At 37.0% G+C, this 25152-nt stretch overlaps 1 protein-coding gene across 1 annotated transcript; it reads left to right on the forward strand.

Moving 5' to 3' along the window:
• Nucleotides 1-10001: 10001 nt before the first annotated feature.
• Nucleotides 10002-11954, forward strand: LOC128857041 (flexible cuticle protein 12-like). Its single transcript, XM_054092571.1, has 2 exons — nucleotides 10002-10185; nucleotides 11695-11954. The coding sequence occupies exons 1-2, from the start codon at nucleotides 10049-10051 to the stop codon at nucleotides 11879-11881; spliced, it is 324 nt and encodes a 107-aa protein (XP_053948546.1). The 5' UTR covers nucleotides 10002-10048; the 3' UTR covers nucleotides 11882-11954.
• The last annotated feature ends 13198 nt before the right edge of the window (nucleotides 11955-25152 follow it).

The following is a 25152-nucleotide window of genomic DNA, read 5'->3' on the forward strand; positions in this document are numbered from 1 at the left end:
AGCTCTAGCTTGTTCTGTGGGCTGCTGTTCGGCATTGTGGCGCTTTTTGTGCTTACATTAGTATGTATGTGTGTATGTGAGTGTGAAAACACATGAGCCGTTGATACAGCTATATACAGTACATACTTACATGTATGAGCGTTTAACAGTGATCGCACGATCACAAGCAATGTTAATCACGTCAACATCACATGCGGGTATTTTAACAGCGCAACTACAGTAAAATTTCTGTTAAGAAATAAAAATCTGGCGCTTTCTGTTATTATGAAAAGCTCTTTTAGACCAAAAGCACAGACACAAATACCCACTAAAATAGACACCCACTAAGGAATAGTTGCCGAAATCGAAATATTTGTTTGGGGATAATGGATTTCTTCATTATTTTCTCGGTAGATGGATGTAGTGATCGATGTCAGGTAAAGTATCGAATTAAACATTTTAAAGTTTATGCTCGTTGTCAAGGTGACATTTTACACTAAAAATCTTCTTTTGCTATTTTTTGTTTGTTCCATTCAGTTGTGAGTTACAGGGTATTAACAGTTGAAGTTAACAAAGAGAAAATTCGGCACATTTTACAGTTTTTCTTTGATAACGGCGAAAATGCAAGCCAGGCTGCTAAAATTGTGAATTGTATTTAAGGGGGAATGCCACTGTTCGGGGTAAAAAAATAGTCGATTTTTGGAAATTTTTTTTTGTAAGTAGGAATGATTATTCGAGGATCGGATAAAAGACAATTTATTAAATATGTGTTAAACTATGTTGATGTAGATTTTTATTAAAAATATTGAAAAATTACCAATTTATGTAAATAAACGTAACGAGGTAAAAAAATGACGTCATCTGGTGGCAGCTATACAGTAATGAATAATCATCTGATATCAAAAAAACCAAAAATTGTATTAATCTACATAATAGTGGTTATCGTTGTACGTAGCCGTTTTTTTTTGTTTTTTTTTTTGACAAAATGGTGGTGATTTGAATTTTGATGTGTGTTATGCACCATTTTTTTGATTTTCGCTTTAAAATTTTTACAACATTTTCTTGAGTAGTTATACTAACAATTTATGCAAAAACAAAAAATCGATTTTTTTGAATTTCCACAATGGCGTTCCCCCTTAAGGTGCCGATACTGTAGCACCCAATTACGTGCACTTTTGGTTTCGTCGATTCTATTCAAAACTTTTTTGATGACAAAGAAGATGTCGATAGTGTCGATGAAATCACAGAAATAATCGAAGTTGATCGGCATTTTAGTAGTCGTAGCATCGCTCACGAGCTAAATATCGACCATAAGACTGTTTTTGCGCAAAATAAAAAATAAAAATGATGGATTTGAATCTTTTCACCTAGGGGCTTTTGAAAGGGGAGTGTGTGAATATTGATTTTTCAAAAATGGCTTTCGAAAAGCGTACGCTACAAATTCGGCAAATCAATTTTTAAAGAACTCCGAGTGCGCTTATTAAAATAATTCCAAATTGATAACTATTTTTTTCTACCTCTAAATACTAATTCGAAACTGGTTTTACTAAATGAAGTTTGACACGATTTTTGCACGGCTTCTATCTAAGTTTCCGATCTCTGCGCGTATTTCGTATATTGAATGGCACTTCGCCCAAATATTCAAGAAAATTTCATAAAATTAGTAAAGCTATATTACCGAGCTCGATTTTGGAAATCTACTTGTATTATATACTGCATTCGTAGAACTTTCATACTCCTGTTGTCAAGCATTTTGCACTAAAGTTCAATGCAAATTACAATAAAGGGTCTTTCAAAAGTGACACCTGGATGTGAATGTGTAGATTGCTGTGTTGAAGATAAATGTCAAGTAGTGGAAAAATATATTAGGTGCGCAACTAAGTTCTCGCTGTTTTTTTTTTTGATGAAAATGCAACTTTATTCTGAAAAAATGGTTACAAGTGAATCATTGAAAGTACTGCCCATCGCTGGCTACTACCTTTTCCCATCTTTCTGGTAGATCTCGTTTAAGGTCTGTTAAACTGTAAAACTGTTCTTCTTTTGAGGCTATCTGCGGATCAAGCCATTTTTTGATGTCTTCATATGAATGGAACTACTGGTCAACTAGACCATGTGCGCAATATCTGGAGAATATGGCGGGTGGGGTAGGATTTCCCATTTCAGTGTTTCCAGGTAGATTTTAACGGGTTGGGCCACGTGAGGCCGAGCGTTGTCATGCTGTAGAATCACTTCTTAATGCCTCTCCGCGTATTGCGGCCGCTTCTCGCGCAGTGCTTGGCTCAATCGCATCAATTAAAGTTGATACCGATCCCCAGTGATGGTTTCGCTTGGTTTTAACAGTTCATAATAAATAACACCAACTTGGCCCCACCAAATACGTAGCATAACCTTCGCAGCGTGAATAATCGGCCGAGGCGACGGCGTAGAAGCATGTCCGGGTAGTTCCCATGACTTGAAGCGACAGAACCAATCTCGGCACGTTGTTCCACTTAAAGCAGCATCTCGCTAAACTTTTTGTAGCTCTCGATGCGCTTCAGCTGCCGTTTTTCGTTTTTTTTCGATAGAAAGAGGAAAATCAACACTTCCCGCAAATGACGATTATTCGGCACAAAATCGGGCATTTTCACAAAACCAAAAGTAGATGATACCAAAACAAAACCACTAATGTGTCGAAGCAATTTGTGTACTATATGTCTAAGCTTGGTTCATGACGTTTAGGTTATGTTAGAATCGACTAGCACACAATGCGGCGGGATCTATTGACAAACAGCGGGTACTTAGTTGTGCACCTAATATAAATCAAGGGCCTTTCAAAAGTTGCGCCTAGATGCTAGTGGCGAAGAATTCCTAGACGCTACTTTTTCCTTATGTCCTCTTGGACATTTGTCAAGTAGATAGATGTACACTTTTACACGGTAGAATAGCCCATTAAAATTTTTGAAACTTATTATGAAAATGGTCAATTTTTAAGAACGACAACTCGCAATTTTTTCGTGGAAATAATTGTTTAGTGAAAAAATTCTGTCGATAATTGAAAAATGCAGATATATTGTACAAACCAAAAACTGGACGTTCTGTTGAGCCCATTTTTATCTGGGCTCCACGTGGATTGTACTTATATATGCAGTGCGATGGCTGCTTTGGTGTTTCGAACTGGGTTTCTACTACCGTTTTTCTAGGCTTCTCTTCGGAAGCCTCCTTTGTCTTTTTTGATGGTTGAGGTGTGCTCAGTGCCGGAGATCGCAGTGTTCTGGTGCTCCTCTTGAACACGCTTCTGCCATCGGCGTTTTATTTTTCTTTTTTTTTTTGTTGCTGTTGTTTAGTTTGCATTTTGTATTATTGGGTCTCCGCTTCAAGCCGCTATCTCCGCACGATGTACAGTTGTCTTAAAAGTGATTCCCGTGGTTATCTATGTAAGTGCAGGCCACGCCAGGGTTGACACGACTCCTTATGGGAGCTTGTGTTTAGAGCCAGAATCAGACACCAGTCAGGAGTTTTCTCAACTGAACCTGTACCACCAACTTAATGGAGACGTACCATAGAACGTACTTGAAGACCTGCACGGGGTTTAACGAGACGGAGGCGGTTGTATCATTAATCTATCAGTTATTACGGTGAAGTCACCCTCCTGTATTGAGCTGATAGAATACTACTTTTACCAGCCATTACACTGTTTAATCCGAATAACACTTAGAGTATACTGGTCTCGATCTTGATGAGCTTTACAGCTCTGACGTTGGAGGTAATCAGGGTATAAGAGTCCTTTTGAGCCGAGCACCTTCCTCTCCTGCCGAATTTTAGTCGCCTCTTACGACAGGTATGCCTTACCGCGGATTTATTATTTTCCCCTACCCGCTGGATGAACAATCAGGGAGATGTTGATGAGCAGGTAAGAGATTTCTGAGACTAATTCAGTCGACCACTTCCTGGCAAGTTCATCAGCAATTTCATCTCCTTCTATGTTCCTATGTCCTGGAACCCAGATCAGAGAAATGTTACCTGTACACATAAAAGATTTGATCCCCTTCTTACAGGAGTTGACCAGTTTGGATCTGCAACATGGCGTCGTCAGAGCCTTGTTCGCGTCATGACTATCGGGAAAAAGGTTAATATCTCTCTCGACCCTTCGCTTCCAAGTTCCCTAAGTGTGTAGTTCTATATAGTCTGTGAGAAACCACGTATTTCCAGATTCCACAAGACTGTAGTGCTAATGATGATGAAGAAAATTAGCCGAAGTCATCTAAATCAAAGTTATGAACTTTCGTGAAGAGCCCACAACAAATGTTATTAATTATTTTCAATTCCTTGTAAAATATCGCATGATAGAAATGACAACTTTTGCTTATTATAAAGCTTCATTCAAAAGCTAAGCAAAAGCTTTCCATATATAATTTTAGCAACGCGCGCTTTTGTACTCTTTGTTTGCTAGCAGTTTGTGTTGATTTAATCAGGTTTAGTGTAAGAAAAGGCTGAAAAACCCATTTATTTTCAAATGTAATCAGTTTATAAAAGAAAATTGTATTTTCATTCCAGATTTCATGAGATGTTTTAAATGAATTGAAATTAGAACTATGCACAAATAATCAAATTTAAATTAACTGCAGCGGAATTCAGTAAGAAATTAAGAGGATTAATTAAATTATAAGATTAGTACGTAAACATTATTTTAATTGAGGCTTGAACTAAATTTAGTTACCGAGAGAACCAATGAATTAAAGATCCTTTGCGATGCAAAGATTGTTCAATTAATTGGGGCAATAAAGCTACTGAAGGTATTGCTAGTGGTAACGTGAAACAGATCAACCTGCCGCGAAATTCCACAAGGCATATTAAAATTAATTTCACCCACCATAAAACGTCAACGGAGTCAATGGAGCCAGAGACTATATCATTAGGAAAGAGGCTGACAAAGAGTTCCTCTATTATGCAACGCCATTAAATTAAGGGGACAGATAACTGTAAAATTTCGAAAAAACAAACTTTTTGTTTCATAAAAAGTTGACGCGTTTGAGTTACATCGAAATCGAAGAACATGTCCCGAATGTCCCGGTTGAATTGAAACGGAAAGCATCCGTGGAGTGTAGGAATCTGGGTAATGAGAGTTATTTAGATACGTGATTAATATACGTGACAAAACTAAATTTGAATCAAAATGAAATGAAAAGCTCCCTTAGGTCTTGAAATGCATTTTCCACATATAAACATTGCATGAAATACGAAATTAGGCACAGATTGGATTATAAAGTTGAGAAAAAGTTATTTAGTGACATTTAAGAGGTAATCGATTTTTTCATATGTACAACTTTTTACGCTCAGCCTTAATCATTAAACATTTCTAATCATCGAATAAAAGTTTAATTAAATTTTTAAACCATGAAGCATTACAAACTTAAGGGGTCCCGCTAGTTAACATAGAGCTGGAAAATTTAAAGTATATTCAGGAATGTTTTTTTTTAATACAAAAAAATGAAAAAAAAATTTATATATTTCTAGGCTTTTTATTTCACTTCTTCTTTTAATTTTAATAATTTAAAAAAATGGCGCTGAAGTTGACCCTCCCGAAAAATTGGACCTGGACGGTGTTGTCTATTTTGGCTCTTCTATTTATTTGAAACACAAAAACTCAAAAAATTATTAATCAGTATGACTATGCTATGTCCCGTACTAGAATAAAAAAACAAAAAAAAAAAAAAATGAGCCAAAGGTCTTAGTTACTCGAGCTCCTATGTTGTAGTTTGGCGATTTATCGTTTAATTCCTGTATTATATATTAAATAAATAATAAATAAAAAAAAAATTAACAAAATGACGCGTTTTTGAATTTGATCCTATAAAAATAGGGGTTTTTCAGTTTGTTAATAAAAAAAGTACGAAATAATTGAAACAATAAATTGTTCAAGTACGTTTGGTAGCCGTTGGTGTTGTGAAAAATATATTAAAATTTCAGACGATTGACAACACGGGGCCGAAAAAGTCGTTTCGAGATAAATGAGTTTAAAGTTTGACGTGGCGGAGCGCGCGGACCGCTAGTTAATGGGCTGTAGAAACTAGAATATTGGGAATTTCCACATGAAAATTTCACAGTGTATTCTAAAGATGCTATACTTTCGAAATATCGAAAAAGGAAAACATTGATTTTTTGAAATTTCTAGACCACCGGGTCCCCTTAACTGATGAGAAAAAAATTTAAATATAAAGACTTAATCTGGTCTGCACCGTAAATAATATAACCGTGAACATTTTAGTAAAATTAAAATTTTTGTATCAATCAAACTCCTTGATAATGGGATTGTATTATAGCCACAAGGGTTACCTTTTATAGTTTGTGCTTTTGCTACACGTCCTGAAATTCGATGTTCTTATCGAAAGGTTCAATATTTTTTAGCATAAACTGTCATATAGAGTTTTCACTTACGAGCTTTGCTTGTTCTTTTTTTTCAGCGAGTTGAAAAATGCATCTCGTCCAAAAGTTCGAATTAACTCGTGAAGGTTTTTGTGCGATAATTTATTACGATTTTCAACGTAGTTTATCAAGAGAGGATTGCATTGATAAACCTATTTCGATTACTGCGCTTGTAGCACCACACTTAGCCACGGCGAAATGCTGGTTGAACGAGTTTCAACGCGGTCGTAGATCCTTGCTGGACGCATTTTTGGAGGACGTCCAGAAAAGGTTGCAGTGCCAGAAGCAATCGATGCCTTACGTCAAGATAACGTAAGATTGTAAGGTGTTATATCATAACATATGGAATCTTTGGGCATTAGTAAAGCCGCCGCACATTCAATATTTTATGAACATTTGGTCATCAGGAATATTTGTTCGCGTTGGATACTGCACAATTTGACGATTGGTCAAAAAAGTACTGGTGTCAATTGGTGTAAAGAAATGCTGAAGAAATTTAGTCGTGGTAGTTCAAGCACATACAGAATGATTTGTTTGTCAGAAGTTTACGAAGAATTATGGAGAATCAACCGTGGAAGACGAATTATCCTTCAGTAAAACAATGTGCGATTTCTCACTTATCGGCTCACACGGGAGGGTTTTTGAGCACTCAAAAGATCGAATTAATAGATCATTCGCCTGACAACTCTAATTTGGCACCTAATGAATGCTTTTTGTTTCCGAACATCAAAAAATATTGGGCGGACATATAAAACGCACCACAATAAAAATTAAAATGAAAAATGGTCTTAAGCGCCAATTATATCTATGTATACGAGGTGTGTTCAAAAAGTATCGTGATTTTTGAGTTTCTTTTAAAAATTTATTTATTTGTTAATATCTATTTTGTCCCCTTCAGAGTAATCACCATGAGATATTATGCACTTGTGCTAACGTTTTTTCCAATCTTCACAGCTCTTCAAAAAATAAATTTTTTTTATTTTGTTCAGCTCCTCCTTCGATGCCGTCTTTATCTCGTCAGTCGTAGCGTATCGTCGTCCTTTCATGGGCCTCTTCAGTTTCGGGAACAAGAAAAAGTCACAGGGGGCCAGATTTGGGGAATACGGTGGCTGTGGCACCATTAGTGTGATGTTTTTGGCCAAAAAGTCGCGCACAAGCAACGATATGTGAGCAGGGGCGTTATCGTGATGCAAGAGCCAATTTTTGTTCTTCCACAAATCCGGGCGTTTCTGGCGGATTGCGGATTGCTTCCTGCAAATTACGCATAACTTGCAGGTAATTTTCCTTATTGACCGTTTTACCCTGTGGCAAGAACTCATGATGCACAACGCCCCTGCAATCGAAGGAAACGGTAAGCAAAACTTTTACATTCGACCAAACTTGGCGCGCTTTTTTCGGTCTTGGTTCGTGCGGCAGCTTCCATAGAGATGATTGAGATGATAATCAAAAACCTACGATTCGTCACCAGTTATGAGCCTCTGGAGCAAATTTGGGTCCAACATATCATAAGCAATGTTCATGCTATGCTGCTTTTGGTCGAAATTGAGTTGTTTTGGTACGAATTTTGCGGCGACCCGTCTCATGCTCACATCATTGAAAAAAATCGAATAGCAAGAGCCAATCGATATATCTAGGTCCTCAGCAACTTTCTAACGGTGATTCGACGATAGGCCAATAAGATTTCCTTCACTTCATACATTTTTTCGTCTGTTGTCGAAGTGCTCTGGCGTCCGGCACGCTTTTCGTCGTTCACATCTTCTTGGCCTTCTGAGAACATTTTGTACCACCGATAAACGTTGCTTTGGTCCAAAGTAGCTTCTCCGTCAACATTCGGAATGCATCCGCGCACTTAATTTCGTTTTTCACACAAAATTCGATGCAGGTTCTTTGAACCATCTTTTCGAACAGGGAAAAATCGAAGACGAGCCAAAACAAGTGCAAGCAAAGCAGCTGTCAACAATTAACTGAACATTAAAAATGGCCGAACTCGTCGGCATGAGTGAGAGACATGACGAGTATGCCGCAAAAAAATCGAAATTCGAATATAACTGGAAAAATTCAAAATTCGCGATATTTTTACTGTATTTCATTTCAGCTTACCGACACATTCGAGGCTTGTTAGCTCACTTCGAAAGTTGTGAAAAGTAATCGTACAAAAATGGTCATGATTCAATTCAATTTTGTAAGCCACTGTAAACAACACAAACATGCAAACTCACACATCAAACCGTTGTACTTGGGTTTATGATATAATTTCTCAAACTTTCCTGTCGGCACGTCAGATGGCGCCTGACAGCATTTAAAGTGTGCAAAGTCAGAAATATAAATAAAAAATTATAATTTTTAGTGGTCGAAATCTTTATTTTGACTCACAGCGAGGTGTTGCACATTTCCTTTATGTACTTACATGGTGGCGTACAATTCATCATCATTCAAGGACTTTTCGTTTATTTTGGGCTTAAAAATTACAAATGTTTCTCTAGTTCTGGAGAATCTTAAGGCAACATTTTAGGACTTTCATTGCGCGTTTTATACACAAGGTGGCGCAAAATTAATCATCCAAGTTTGTGTGTTAATAATTTTTTTAACTAAATAAAAAAAAAAGTTATTTTGAGTGGTGAAAGTCTTTATTTTGACCTTCACGCGTTCCATTTTATACTCCCGCTGCCTGGTTCACAAGTGTCAAATATGATTGGAGCTTCCGGTAGGATGATTAATTTTGCGCTCCCTTCTATAAGATGTACAGTTATTGTTTATGAGCGGTAGGAGGTATTGGAGAGAAGGAATTTTTGATTAATTGTCTATGCGTGTAGAGTAGGTGGTAAGTTTTTATGTTCTCTCTATGATCTAAACTTGATTATTAAATGGAATGATTTTTTATAGACTTTCTGCTCACCTTCGCCAGATGGCGTTGACCTTATTTAAGAAAATACATAAAAAAAGATTACTAAGGTGCAACGGGTATGTGAAGTGTGCATGATCACAATCACCTATCACAAAAGCTCACCATTCAACGGTAAAGCAAAATAAAACATAAAAAATAGCCTAATATGGAGATGCTAAATTTAATATCTCAATAATGGTCCGAATCAGATCATAAAGTAGCAACGCATGCCAAAATAAATTAGGGAAATATGCAAATACACGAAATGAATGAAGCAATTTTGGCAAAATGCATAACTTTAATTTGCTGCATAAGTCGAAGTGCAAAGTTGCTGAATAAAGCAAATCGTTTTGTTCTATACTTGCGGCTAAGACCACTTGAATGCTTGCTCTTCATGTTTACCTTCTTACTGCCATATACATTTAGTGGTTCTGAAAGCATTTATTATCTCTTAATATTTGCTAATTTTATGCTAAATTCTCACTCTCAAACTCGCCGTTGTTGTGTTGGCATTGCTCAAATTCCATTTAGTGTTGTTATGATTTTTGCGGTCTTGCAGCTTCTCAGTTTTTTATTGCAGGCTACTTGGCTTAGGTGATGCTTGATTGAGTTTCCTGAAATGCCAATGTATGCTCACGTATAAATAGCCACAGCAATGAGAAATCGCATTGCATTAGTGAGCGAACTTAAGAGTGGTTATAACAAGCGTTGCGTATCAGATACTTGAAATAGTACCCAAAAGTTGAAGCGTGAAAAAATATAATCAAAATTTTATTTGCAAAAATGAAATTCACACTAAGTATCCTGGCACTATGTGGATTAATTGCCATGGCATTTTCAGCACCGCTTGATGATTCTGCAAACGCACAGATTTTGTGTTATGATTTCGATAACATCGGAGTGGATGGCTATGACTTTAGGTGAGTTTGCAAGAGAGCAAAAACAAAAGTGAAACATTTCATTGCGGTATGAGAGAATATTGTGCTAACTGAGCACATCGAGAGCTACGAAACGTTTATGGAGATGGCACATGGTCTAGCTGACCATCAGTTCCATTCATTTGAAGAGATCAAAAAATGGATAGATCCGTGGATAGTCTCAAAAGATGAACAGTTTTACCGCGACGGTATACGAGGCTTACCAGAAAGATGGGAAAAGGTAGTAGCCAGCGATGGGCAGTACTTTCAATGATTCACTTGTAACCATTTTTCAGAATAAAGTTATATTTTCATCAAAAAAGCAGCGATAACCTAGTTGCGCACGTAATATCAAACGATTTATACTTAATTTAAATTCAAAATATGAGTTTAATTTGGTTGTCAATAAGAAACATTTAAAATGAATCTCACAAAAACCAACTGCCCGTCGGAGGTAGGCAAACGTAGGGCCGCCATATCCTCTCAGAAAGACTCACTCGACTCAAATATCTCGTTAACAAAAATGCAAAATGCCCTGGCACAATGCTGCATTGATTAAACTTCGTAAATTAAAAAAACAAAAAAATACAAATTCAGCTTATTTTGCTTTGGATAATATTATGCATATAATTCTTCTGCCAGGCGTTAGGAATTGTCGCTGTCCGATCGATTTTCGCCAGGTCCTGAAGAGAATGGGTTTGGAAGATAATGTATCCACCCTGTGAATGGGAGTATGTCGGAAGTCTTCTAAGATCTTTAGATGTCCGCTTATATCTCCATTTTTAGATCGGATTTCTCTAAGGCTTAGCTCGTATCAGCATCTACCACACAAAGCTTGTAATCATTTGTTAACTGATGTCTTAGAATAATCCTGCGCATATGACAATTCTACCTCGAATGATCAATTTATATACATACATATATACATAATTGGCGCGTACACCATTTTTTGGGTGCTTGACCGAGCTGCTCTTCCTCCTATTTGTGGTGTGCGTCTTGATGTTGTTGCACGAACGATCAATTCCTTGGATCCAATTCCGGGATCGTAAATGGAGATGGATTGGGTATACCATCCGCAGGGCAACGAGCGAAATAAGCAGAATGGCATTGTATTGGAACCACAAAACCATCGCTAGTTATAAGGACCAAGGCCGCGCAGCCTTTTTGACGAATTTCTAAGAGTCTATGAAAACCTAACATGATCCCAAATGAAAGTCGATAATACTGGCAATATAGGAAAAAATTATAATAATTCCACTTCTTTACCAGTTACTTTAGAAAATGTTTAAGGAAGCTGAATCGAACCAATATATTGTATTATATATCATTTATTATATGTATGAAATTAGTGAATAGCTGTGAAAAATTTTAATTGTAGTTTATTACGTATCTGCTTTTCTAGCTCCTACAGTCGGCTCTGCTCAACTGTTTCATTACTTATAATAAATTTTACTCCTGATCGCATAAAATGTAATATAATTTTAATTTATTTCCCAATTTTTTCGATTTTAGTTTTGAAACCAGTGACGGCGTCCGACGTAAGGAAAGTGCAGAACTAAAGGACATAGGCGATGGGAAAAAAGCGCTTACAGTAGATGGCTTTGCAGTTTGGACAGCACCAGACAACGAAATTTACAGATTGGACTATGTAGCCAATGAGAAAGGTTTCCAGCCCAGAGGAGATCATTTACCACGCTGATGGCGGTTTTTAAGTCGAATAATACCGTAACACGCTACCTGTACTTTTAATTGTTGTTATATAATATTTTTTTTAATTTGTGACTAATGCAGCCGCTTTGCACAGAATGCACGCGGTATAAGAGTTGAAGGTGCTTCGAACCCTATTGCAAGTATAAAAACTGAAAATTATCGGCCCATTGTTGCTGGAGCTGCTTTTTTAAGTATTTGTAGGATATTTTAGTGGTCTGCAATTATTTATGAAATAAAGAACAAAAATTGGTCGTAGTAGATCATTAACTGTATTCATAAAAGTATGCAAATATGTATTCGTATTTTTATGTTTTTGTCTATTTTAAACTATTTCGTTTTAAAAATGAAGTTTTGCATAATTTAATAAAATTATTCTAGCAAAACACAAGCACGCATTGTCGCCGCAAATATGTACAGTATCGGGCAAAACTTAGGCAAATTCTTATATTTACTTTGTCGTACATGGGTTGGTGTGGGGCTACCATTCGATAGGGCCCCAATTCGTAGCCCGGTGTGGGTATGAAACATAAAAATATGGAAATTTATTTTTTAATTTTAGTCACCCATTGGAAAGCAGTGGCAAGCCTTGGGGTATATTTCTGCCATGCACAAAATGTCTCAAAAAATCTATCCGCTGTTCGGAGGCGGCATAAAACTGTAGGTACCACGCACTGTAGGAGACATACCTCAAAATTGTAAAGAAGCCATTTAGGGTTAGTCGGGGTATTAGAAATATATTTACGTGGCATTTAGTATTTTTGTTTGAAAGCAGCTGAAATGTTTTTGGTGGACTTATTTATTCGAAAAATTATGAGCAGCATTTCTTTAAGGGAACTTTTTTATTGCAAGATGCGCCTGCAACTTTTAATTTTTATGAAGAGCTATTGAAATTCAGTGTTTTCCTTTTATATTCCAGTTTTTGCAAAAGCCTGCCAGTAGAAAAAGAAGCTAAAATTCAAAAACAAAATTTATAAACTTTCGTCCGAACCAAATTTAGCACTTCCTTACTTGTTAATTTAGTTATTGAATTTCTTAATCATTTTAACTTTTATTAGGTTCCAAGTAAAAGCTGAATAAATACATAACCGAAACTGATTTTTAACTCATGCAAATCACAATACTGTACATAATCTACTTATGTCTATACAAGGTGGCGCAAAATTAATCAATCTCTTTTGGTTTAGAATAACTTTTTTGCTAAAAAAAGAAAAATGGTTTTGAGTCATAGAACTCACATCATTATATTGCACATTTTCTACTTATACAAGGTGGCGCAAAATTAATCATCGCAATTTATTTTTGAATCACTTTTTTACAAAATAAAAAAATAAATGGTTTTGAGTGAAGGAATTCTTTATTTTGACTTAGAGCAGGCTTTTTTACATTTTCTCCATATACAAGGTGGCGTTAAATTGATCTTCATGCAATGAGCGCATTTATTTGGGGTGAATAAATTTAGATTTTCCCCTATTTCTGGAGTATCTCAAGGCAGCTTTTTAAGACCTTCATTGTGCATTTTATATACAAGGTGGCGCAAAAGTTATTTTTGAATCAGTTATTTACAAAGTAACAAAAAAATGATTTTGAGTGTTGAAAATTTTTATTTTGACTCACAACACGGTGTTCTACATTTTCTCATTTACAAGGTAGCACAAAATTGATCATCCAAATTTATTTTTGAATAACTTACTTACTTTACTAAATAAAATAAAAATGGTTTTGAATGATAGACATCTTTACTTTTGCCTTTACGCGCTCCATTAATTTATGCGCGTGATTAATTTAGCGCCACCTTGTATTAAACAAGTTGTCTGTTGAATGAGTTCTACGAAACACGCGTGCTGCTATTTTGTATTATTTAACATTTTATTGAATGAAACGTAAATTCTCAACGCATTTGTTCAAGGCGCCATTAGCAAAAAAAGAAGAAGAAGCATATACAGGTTGCACCTTTATGGGTTGAGCGCATATTTTATGTCACATTTCCACAAAAAGAAGCAGTTACTTGTATTAAATTGCGCCGAAAAGAATTCAATTAATGGTCTTCCATTTTGTTGTTGGCCATTCTTAAAAAGCTTAGCATTTAATGAGATTCATGAAAATATAGATTCTTTTAAAAACCATTTGGGGTATGCATAATTTAATTGAGCTAACGTACAAATTCGCATCAACGAGAACAAATAACTTATAAGCGATTCAGTTAGTGTAGCCCAACAAGTTTTATTGCACATTAAACAGGAAATTATTGTATTTGGCTTTGTCCGAGGAAATTAGTATAAAAGATTAACAAACTTAGATGCTAAAGTTTAGTTTTTGTATGCATAAAAGTTTTATGCTACGCGCGAGGCATTCGACCACCAAATGCATCTAAATGAATAAATTTTGGAATACAGACTAATTTTTGGGATTTCCACTAATCTAAAAACGCAACTCCAAGTGCCAGCCAATACTCCATATAACAGAGTTGCTATTTCCTTTCTGGCTTTGCACACTTCAAGTGCTGACAGGCGCCATCTGATCTGTTCACTAGAAAGTTTGAGAAATTATGTCATAAACGCCTTTAGAAAGCTTTAATGTGGGAGCCATATTTGTGTTGTTTACAGTGGCTTAAAAAATGTATCTCGGGGAAAAATTGAACTGAACCATGAACATTTTCGTGCGATTATTTTGCACAACTATCGAAGTGAGTGGATAAGATAAGAATGCAACGGTCTGCTGAAATTATTACTCGGTAAGCAATCACCATCATTTGAAAATAAATTCTGTCAAAAAAGTACCGGGAATTGTTCAATAAAACGCAAAATAATTCTTTAATCATCAAAATTTATTTTGATGTCCCCAAAATAGGCCCCATTCGAAGCAATACACAAATGCCAAGGTTTATTCTAGTCATCAGAGCACCTTTTAAACTCGTTTGAAGAGATCTTCTTCAGCTCCTTCAGCGAATTCTCCTTAATGACCTCTATCGACTGAAAGCGGCATCCGGGAAAAGGAAAAAGTCACAGGTGACTAAATCCACACTCAGGCTCATGGGCCATTGTAATGCCGCATGGGGAACTTGCCCTTATCCCTCCTAAAACTTATGTGTACTTTTCAAAAATTTTGTTAAATCATTAATTCCGACAGAGCCGAGACCTTCCAATTCATTAAAGGATTGCCTACCCATCCACGTTTGGATTTAGCAGGACACTGACACAGAAGGTGCGGGAACGCCTTTTCCTCTTCCTCGTTTAGACAACTTCAGCAGAAGTGCCTCGATTAGGCCTTGCAAAAACTTAAATTAGAATGTTAAGACTGAGTTTATCTTTTCTTAGTAGACGTTTCGTGTGTTTATCATTGAGAGTCGGCTTCATTACGCAGTGGGCATCATTTCGCCATCTTTCATTCGCTACTCCTCCAATTTCTTCGAGGATAAGTAGTTTACGTGTTTGCAAGGGTATAACTATATCATTGTCTGTGTACTCATTAGTAAATTTGGTGCTGATTTTCGCCAGTACATCCGCTCTGCAGTGCCCCTGTCACAATGACCAGGAACCCATGTTATCATTAGGTGAAATGACTCAGCCATCGTTAAGAGACGCGCGACATTTCATGGCTACCTTGGGGGTTGTCGACTGTTTTGTTAGGGATTTTATCCCACCTGGCTATCAGTGAAAATGTAAATATCATCTCCAGGTCTCGCATCACACTGTACCAGTATCGAGGATTTCATTATTGCCATCAGTTCAGCCTGTAAGACACTACAGGAGTCGTGAAGCTGAAAACTGAAGAAGATCCCCAGATGGTCGGAATATACACCTCCGCCCACCCTGCCCTCGAGCTTTGGCCGATATGTGTATGCATGGATGGACGCGCACTGTCATACCACGCCCCGTTCCCATTCTTCCCTCGAGGACAGGAAGGTCGTGAATGTTGTAATGGTATGTTTAGGCGGGACTGTATAGTCCACCGGCCCGGGAAACCCCAACGTGATATCCACGATTTTATCGTGGCCATAGGTGTGTTTGACTTACTTAAGGTGCTCAGCCTTATTGCCGCACTGCGCCCAAAGAGAACCAAGATACCAAAATTTAATCCCCCAAAATTAAACGGCGTTAGTCTTATGCTAACCCAACAGGCAAAATACTTAGGTGCAATCTTAGATCCCAAACTCAGCGGGAGGTCCAACGTAGAGTGCAAGGTTGCGAAACTGAATATAGCACTTTACACGTGTATCAAAATGTTGATAAAAATTGAGGTCTCCTACCAAAACTATCCAATTGGTCCTACACAGCCATTGGAAGGCCAATACTAACATATGCGGCAATAGTCTGGTGGCCCGCAATAGAAAAGAAATGCGACCAACCCAAGCTGAACAAGATACAAAGAACAGCGTGTATCTTAACTACAGGAGCGCTTAGCACCTGTCCTTCTGAAGCGCTTAATGCACACATCTATTATCATTAGATTTGCATATAAAAACAATCGGTACTAGCAGCGCGGTGAGACTCAGAGACATAGGAAGCTGGACAACAAGGTCGTACGGTCACAGCAAGATCCTCCTACAGGGACCCTCGCTGCTCAAAAACAGATCAGACTACACAGTCCCCGACCTTAACTTCAAGAAAGACTTTACGATACGTTTTCCACCGAGAGCCGAATGGAAGATAGGAAAAGTGATTGGTACATTCGACATTGAAGTCTACACCGTTGGTTCTAAGATGAGCTGTGATCTTGAGGTATTTTGGCCCATTCTCGTTTAATCGGTTTTTTCAGCGCATCCGTACTGGCATATTTTTTAGTCCTCACCTTGCTCTCCAAAATGGACCAGATGGAATAGTCCATCGGATTTGTGTCTGGCGAATTTGAAAGCCATTGAGTGGACGAAATGAAGTTTGAGTTTTTAACCATTCTTGGTTCACACGAGCTTTATTTTATGAGACGATGCCGAGTCCTGTTGGAACGTCTATGGTCTACGACCGAAATGTTTGCGTGTTCACGGCTCTAAAGCAGCTTCTAAAACATTTTCCCGACAATAAGTCGCATTCACTTTGACACAAGGCTCGATAAAAACGATTGGAGAGCGTTCATCAGCGGTCACTGCGGCCCAAGCCATTACATGCGATGGAAAATTGCTTCGAGTGGCCATTCGTAGGCTCAAATTCTCGTATGAGCGAGCGTTCGGTCAAGTAAACACGAACGTTTTGAGTGTTTATGAACTGCTCAATTGGGAAATTTTTTTCGCCACGTTCGTGCAAGCGCAACAACGCCTTTGCTCTATCGCACCGAACTTTTTTTTGCAGGGGTCAAAGATCGTGTGCTTTTTGGAACTTGTAAGCTTTGACCTTGAGCTCATTTTTCAATATGCGTCGAATGCTGTCTTGCGATATTTTCAGTTCTTTGGCCATTTTTCATTATGAATATTTCAGCAGGAATACTCAACCACTACTGCAACAACAGCAACATTAAGTGTACATTCTATTGGACTAGAATTAATTTTTCAATCTTTTAACTTTCCTTCTGTACTATTATGTAAATGTATTGTAAAGGACTAAGAGTCTTACATAAACACCAACATTTTTTACATAAATAAGTACTAATATAAATAAATAAAATACCCCCATTGTTGCCATTCACACTCACGCCCGTAATGTCTACCCTACGTTCGATAATGAAATGCAAAACAAGAAGCAACTTTTCATTTCCCAAATTTATTTATTGTTTTTTATGTATTGTAAACTATTTATTTATTTATTTTATTTTGCTATTCATTTTCATAGTTTATTTACTTAATATTAAATTGGTTTCTTGATTTAGTTTGCGTGTAAGCATTTACAGTTTTTATTAGCAAATAACACCGTAATATTTATTTATATATTTTATTTCTAACAGTAATACATACAAACACTCACAGTTATCATTTATTGTTTTTCCCTTAACATATTCTATTGATTTTAACTATAGTAACATTTTATTTTCATATGTGTTTGTATGTATGTGTGTGGTAAAGTTCACATTAATATTTTACACACACACATACGCACACATACATATCTGTAGTAACAAACTAAAGCAGTTCAAGGCGGCTCAAGTAAAAGCCAAATAAATATTTGTTATACTCGCTTATTTTTACCCTCTAAGCACATATTTTTGTCATGAGTTTAGTTGGTACTTAATTACAAGAATGCGATTTGGTTGTGTTAGTAATGACACTGTCCGATGGGCGAGCATGTTTGTTAGTTTCAAGTAAGCACTTACATATATTTACATATATATTTTCGGCTTCGGTAACATTCACTGACATTTTGGGTCAAATATTGTAGTCCTCAAATATTGTATTTGGAAGAAGTTTTTGGACTATACTTAAAAAGTGTCAAACTGGCTTGTAAAAACAGAAGTTAGGTGGTTAAAATGTTTCTCAAAAGTTATTCTCCGGGAATTTTTCTATGACGGAGAATATTTTTGGCAAAAATCGGCAATTAAGAAACTATAAAAAAGCTGAGAGATGCTGGGCTATAACTTTTTTCTACAAAATTGGTCTATTGTACTTTCAGAATTTTATAGTCAGTTTACTATTGCATAAAAATAAAAATACAAAATTTTATGTCTTATATTTACCTTCCCATTACCTGTGCTATTCGTCTATCAATGGTCGTCTTCGTCTAGCTCATCTAACGGTAGGCCCAGGCAGGCGCAGCATAGTTTAAAACCGGTCGGCCTATTGCCTGAAATGTCGATAGCAATATTTCTTTGTCTTTGCCCCAAGTGCTGGCTGCTAGCGATTTGAGGACCTTGTTGCGATTTTGAGAAAGAGAGCAAACTGTCGAGGGCAACTCCCAAGATTTTGGGTTTGTTAACAGTCGGAATTGGTGTGTCGTCGATTTTTACCTTAAGTTGCCGTTTGACCTCCTTTGCCCAGGTGGTTAAGTCGGTCGCCGTATATTTCGTGGGGGAAAGTTGCAGCTTCCTCGCAGGGAAGAAGCGAGAAAGGCAGGCGAGGTAGTCGTTTACTTTCACGCACAGGCCATCAATGTCATTTCCCGGCGCCATTATCGTGCAGTCGTCGGCGTAGGAGACCAGGAAGACTCATTCTGGAGGCTGGGGGAGTTTCGAGATATACAAGTTAAAAAGGGAGGGTGAATGGAACTCTTTGCTTTATTTTCCTCTGTTTTGAGATTTGGTCTCGAAAAAGCACCAACTAATGACGACCACTCAGGTAGTTCGCGGTCCACCTCTTTAGCCCTGGCGGGAGAGTCGACTGAAAAGTATCATCTAGTAGCGTGGCTTGGCTGACAGTGTCGTTTTTGTCGGTTTTGGTTGAGCCCGCTGTTAATCTGAGTGTTTATGTCGGTGAGTGCTGTGGTGGTTCTGAGCACTATTCGGGAGTCTTGTTGGTGCGAGGCTGGGATCAGGTGTTTCGTGTAGAGTGGGTGTAGAAGGGCTTCAAGAGTATTGCCTACTAGGGAAAAGAGAGTTGTCGGCCGATAAGAATCCCCTTGGCTGGCGGGTTTCCTCGGTTACAGTAGTGGAAACGCTCTCCCTGATTTCTACTAACAGTTTTTCTTTGATACAGGCGAAAAGACGAAAATGCAAGTCAGGCCCCTGAAATTTTGAGTGGTGCTTATGGTGCCGATACTGTAATCGAAAATGTCGATAAAATCGCGAAAGAGTCAAAGACCTAATATATATCGAAATTTGAACGTGAAAATATCTACATTTCATACAGTTTCTTATCTTCTGCAATGTAGTTTATTAAAAAATAACGATACCATTGGCCGATTGGGTGCCAAGCACTTGAAATTTTCTTGGTGTATCTAACAGTAACTTTCAGCGTAACAAAAACGGTTGCCAGTATACCGCCTTAACTCAAATCGGTATAGCAATCGTACTTGAAAAGCTGTACACTTAGGGATCCCCATAGATTTAAGTTGAATAAAACAACTAATAATTTAAACTTTTGTTTAATTATAATTATTAGTTAGTTTGGGCTGGGTTAGGTGAAGTGGCTATCATTGTGATACCACCGGAATTATCCTATCCCTATTCTACTGGGTCCTCTACCAGCTAATTTAAGATTCACATCGTCCGGAATATTATCCAGAAAAGTGAGACTGAGCAATCTCAACCCTGAAAGATGTTCGACTCTATCTTCTCTATATCCTGACAGCTTTTACAATAGTCATTGGACGTACCCAAAATCTACTCGCAGTGCCCAGATGGGACAGCTACTACGATTTTTAGATTCTTCCTACTTAATTTAAGTAGACTCTTAGTGCGACTCATATTTCAATCGGGCCACGCTTGTCTACTGATAGCGCAGGTATTTGACTGTTTCCAGTTGGAATTTGCAACAGTAACGGTGTGCCTGTCTATTAAAAATTTACATGTTCCCAAAGCCATGGGTATCTCGACCTTGTTCTAACTGATTTGGAGCGTGATAGCCAAATGTTACTATGTATGTCTTGGCACCCAGAATAGATTAATAGCAAAAAAAGGTGCAAGTATTTTTAATAATTTGTAGCACTCTTTTGCTGTCTGGTGTTGCTGTTTTGCTGTTTGCTGGCGAGTGTTTACATGATAGGAAGGGTTTCCGAGCTGCCTGACAATTGGAGTAAATAAAGATTCCTCTAACTGTGATTACGCTTTTATTTAGAGCTGAGAGCGGTGTATACCAAGATTTCGGCTTGAAATACGCTGCAATGATCAGGCAAGCGAAAGGATATTTTGGTGCCTATAGTTTCGGGATATACACCACCTCCCATTTGATCATTGAGGATTGAGCCCGTTTTCTTTATTTATCACACCATTTTTACAGTTCTCTCTAATAGGGCCTGTCTAGGTATGTATTCCCCGAGTCTCAAAATTCAGTGATGTTGGGAATACCAGAAAACATTCCAAATATGCTCGAATGTCTCTGGTTGTTTGTCTTGAGCATCGACGGTTTCCTCAATCTTAGTACCGCTTTGGCGCCTAGTTGCCTGCAATATAAGTCAATTGGCAATAAATGCAGCACCACATTTAAAGCCGAAGTTGGCTTTGTTTTGAGCGCCCCAGCAATACCGAAGCTAGCCACCCTTTGAAAACTATCTATCCTCTTGATTGACGTTTTCTTTTCAAGGGTTTGTCACCAGTCGAGAACTATGTAGGACATAATTAGCCTGACAATAACCGTATATATGTAGCTAGTTAACTATTTTGGAGGCTAAGCCCCATTTTAAGCCTACAGTGTTTTTGCATTAGTCCTGAACTGAACATTCAGCTTCCATGAAAGTTTCCTGTCAAGGGTTAAACCAACCGGCTTAAAAATAGGGACGAAAACAAATTCCATTGCAAAGAAAAAAAAAGCTATATGAGTAATATTTTTAGAAATTCCGTTCCAAAAGGTATGGAATATAGCAATAACAAGGTCATAACTTAGCTTATTTAAGGAAATAAAGGCATATACAGGTCGTATGAGTAACATAATAGCATAAAAGGTCTTTTATAAATCGATGGGTCGTATGAGTAACATTTGCATACCTCAAACAAATCGCATGCAAACTTCTAAGCAAACTTTTGAAGCGTTGTGGCTTTTAGCGCTTTTATCAGCTAAAAAAGTTTGTATTTGAATAAGACGTTGAAAGCCCGAAATTTGTGGTGCGGAGCTCTAAACTTACATATCAAAGGCGTAGCCAGTGAGTGCTCGCTCTATTCCCTTACCGGTATATGGGACATTATTTTATAAATTGAATAACCTTCTGACTTTCTATTAAATCAAAAGTGTAGGAAACACTGTTTAATCAATTTTTTGGTGTTGTACTCATGAATATGTTAAGAATTTCGCAAAGTTTGTACCAATTTTTTTTTTCATATCCCTATTCAGGGCCAAATTTTATATTTATTGTACAATATAATTTTATTTTTGCAACATAGTCAAATACTTTAGGTCAAAATTACTGTAAGCTAGTGTTGCACAGTGCAATAAAATGAAAAAAACTAGTTGCTAAGGTCTCAGAGAATTTTTCCCAATCGTAAGTCTCCACCAATATACTCGGGTCGCTCTTGTTCGATGTGGCGGTGCATTGTTGTATGAAACGTAACAAACAATGAATTGAATATTGTTGAAAGATGGCAGACGAAAAAAACAAGACATTTGGGAAGGTTTAAAAATACTCCTAGCGACATCTATGGACTAATAGCTGAGTGTCTCATTTCATAGGTATATACCTGGTATTTATTAAACAGCAAAATTCTATGCGACCGCAGTGAGTTTTTTCTTTCATTTTGTGGCACTGTGCTATTAATGACCAACAAATTAATCAATAACTATTGATTAAATTTAAATGTTTGATTTTTAACTTAAATATTCGAGCTCACGGTTGCTAATTCACTTTTATTTTATTATTTTATTTACTTTTCACTAAACTGTTTTGGTTTTGAAAATATAAAATAATTACTAACTAATATTAAATTATTACAAAAAATATCAACTTCTGTTCATTAACACAAATTTAGTTCATAAAACATATATATTTATATTTATTTTTTAACATATAAAGTTCACAATATCTACTTACTTATAGATTTATTTATTTGCTATATTTTAAACAATTATTTATTTATTCATTTAGTCGCTCTAACATTGCCACTATTATTTATTTTTTTAATTTTTTTTTAATTCTATATTCTATCAGCATTTTTTCATACTTACTGCAATATTCAAAAATGTTTATTTTAATTTTTTATTATTATTTTTTATATTAATATTTTTACATGCGCACTTTTGAAATTAAGATCACATTGAGATATTGAGGTTTTTCTTTCGCTAGGATGCCTTCGTATGTAGATATGTTCCTAGAAACTTATTCGCAAACAAATTTCGTGATTTATGCTGCAGTTGCACTTTACTCTATTCTTACATCAATATCAGTAGTTAAGCAGTTATAAGTAAGCAATGGATTACATACATACACATTTGAAGATTTGCAACCATTTGTTTTACTTCTCTTTTCTTAAAAGTACATGGAGTAGTGTCTACAGAAGTTGAGTATGTGATGACTATTTTGATTTATATGGTAAAGAGAAAGGTTAACAGATTCATGTTACTAACAGCACTGTAGCGCAACATCTGCATCTGAAACATTCTGATACGTCTGATGTAACTGGAATATTTAACTTAAAAACTCAATGTTAAAAGAATGAAGGAGAATAGTGTCTCAGGGAGCTTTGTTTTTTTTGCATTTAGATCTCTAAACGCCTAAGCTCTCTTGTGTCCAGTTTCGCTTCTCGGTGGCTCTCTCAATGCTCAAGAGATATTTTATGTTCATAACAGCAGATTTGGTGTTTGCCACTTTTTACTGCAGTAGAATCGTTTGACAAATCAGGTGAAATATTATTCGAAAGCTTAGGGCGAATCTCGAAAAATTTAAGCAAAATCCTGGTTGAATACAAATGAAGATTTTTTTATGTGATGCATGGGCTGAAAAGTCACGGCCCTAACACATACATGGCACTGGTTTTATGGCATTCACCTTTTTCCAGTTAGTACTAACCTTAAAAAGACAGCCGTTGAAATTTCACGTTATTCTATTCCTTAGTTCGAGAGTTATTGTGCTAAGAGTGACGCTACTTTTGTTGTTTTCAACACAATGGATCAAAAAGGATTTCGTATTTAAAATAGCGAAGTAATGGCTAGAAAAGTGGAGACTCCACTCTCTGCTCCATTAGAAACAACAGTAAGACGATGGTTTACAGACTTCAGACGTGGTCGTAGAGACACCGTAGGGAGATGATACACAACGCAGTGCACGTCCAAATGAAGCGGGATCACCAGAAAACATCAAAAAAATCCACAAAATCGTTTTTAATGATTGAAAAGTGAGGTTGCGTGAGTTTGCTGACATAGTTAGATATCAAAAGAAATGTATGGTGTTGGCATGAGCATTTGACTTTGTTGCATGACTTGCATTTGCCTATGGGAAAGCTCTGTTCAAAGTGGGTGCCACGTTTGCTTACTTTTTGGTTTCATCAAAGCAACGCACTGATGGCAAACCTATATGAATTGAACCTCGAATCGCTCCCACATCCACTTTAGTCGCCACACTTGGCTCCCAGCGGCTACTGGCTGTTCGCACACCTAAAAAAATTCTCGCCGGTCCGAAATTCCGCTCGAAAAAAGAGTTTATCGCTGAAACTGAGGCCTATTTGGAGGCAAAAGATAAATCTTTCTACAAAAGTGGTGTTGAAATATTAGAGCGGCGCTGGAATGATTGCGTTGTTCTTGATGGAAATTATGTTGATGAATAAAGCTCAGCACGTGTTTTTTTGTCAAGCTCGGGACTTTTCAGCCCATGTGTCATGAGGCTGCGGACAGGTGCGTTTTCAAGGTTTTGAAGTTTTACACATTTTTCTTGTGGGGCAACCCTTAACGGTGTTAGAAGCTGGATATTAGAGAGCCACCTAAGCAGCTAGGTGAGCTAAATTAGTGAAATAAACAATGGTATGTTTATCTGTATATTGTGACGTATTAGTGTGAAGAACTATGTGAATGGATGGTGACATTTCACTTGGGTAATGTACCTCAAAATGTTTAGTTTCCTTACTCAAATAAATATATAAATAAATTATAGTAAATCATGTAAATAAGCACTGGCAGTTTATGCATGGAAATGCTCCATCTATTGAACATTTTTTCCTTTGGTTTTTGTTTTAATATATGCATGCATATTTTTGCATTACAATTTACATACAAACACACGCAATTACAGGGTGGTCAAAATGTAAGTGTCTTTTTAAATCATTTGTTTTTTTCGGCACTGAGCGCATTTCCTCGCTTAAGGTCTTGTCTGCCAGCCAGTAATACACCACTGCAACATGGCATGCGCTGCTTTATTCTTGAAGAAAGTTAAGAAACATTTCAAACGTATTTTCAAAGTGAGTGCGTTGTTGCGTAAACGGATCATTTATTGAAAATAAGCTGGTTAGGTTAGGTTAGCTAGTTTGGTTTTGTCTAAGGCAAGACACTCGGTGGCCCTAAGGCCCATTGAGATACTCCAATTACTAAGTTGCTTAAACCTCTTGGATCTTTCTAAGAAGGTAATTGCGTCCCTTCAGTGAGACATTTTGCTAATTTCTCAGGCCTTCGAAGAAATAAAAGCCAAGATATTTGGCACGGTTTCTTTAAAGTGCATGAAATTCACAGAGGAGGTGTTTTACCCACCCAATTTCTTCTTTATCTCCCCGACTCTTGTAGAAGTCATTCTGAGGAATGCTTATGTCCTCTACCACTCGCTGAAGGTCCAG

This window comes from Anastrepha ludens, chromosome 3, assembly GCF_028408465.1.
Source record: "Anastrepha ludens isolate Willacy chromosome 3, idAnaLude1.1, whole genome shotgun sequence".
NCBI lineage: Eukaryota > Metazoa > Arthropoda > Insecta > Diptera > Tephritidae > Anastrepha > Anastrepha ludens.

Coding starts and splice junctions, on each gene's coding strand:
- LOC128857041 (XM_054092571.1), top strand. CDS start 10,049: ATGAAATTCACACTAAGTATCCTGGCACTATGTGGATTAATTGCCATG. Junction 10,186..11,694: donor GTGGATGGCTATGACTTTAG/GTGAGTTTGCAA, acceptor TTTCGATTTTAG/TTTTGAAACCAGTGACGGCG.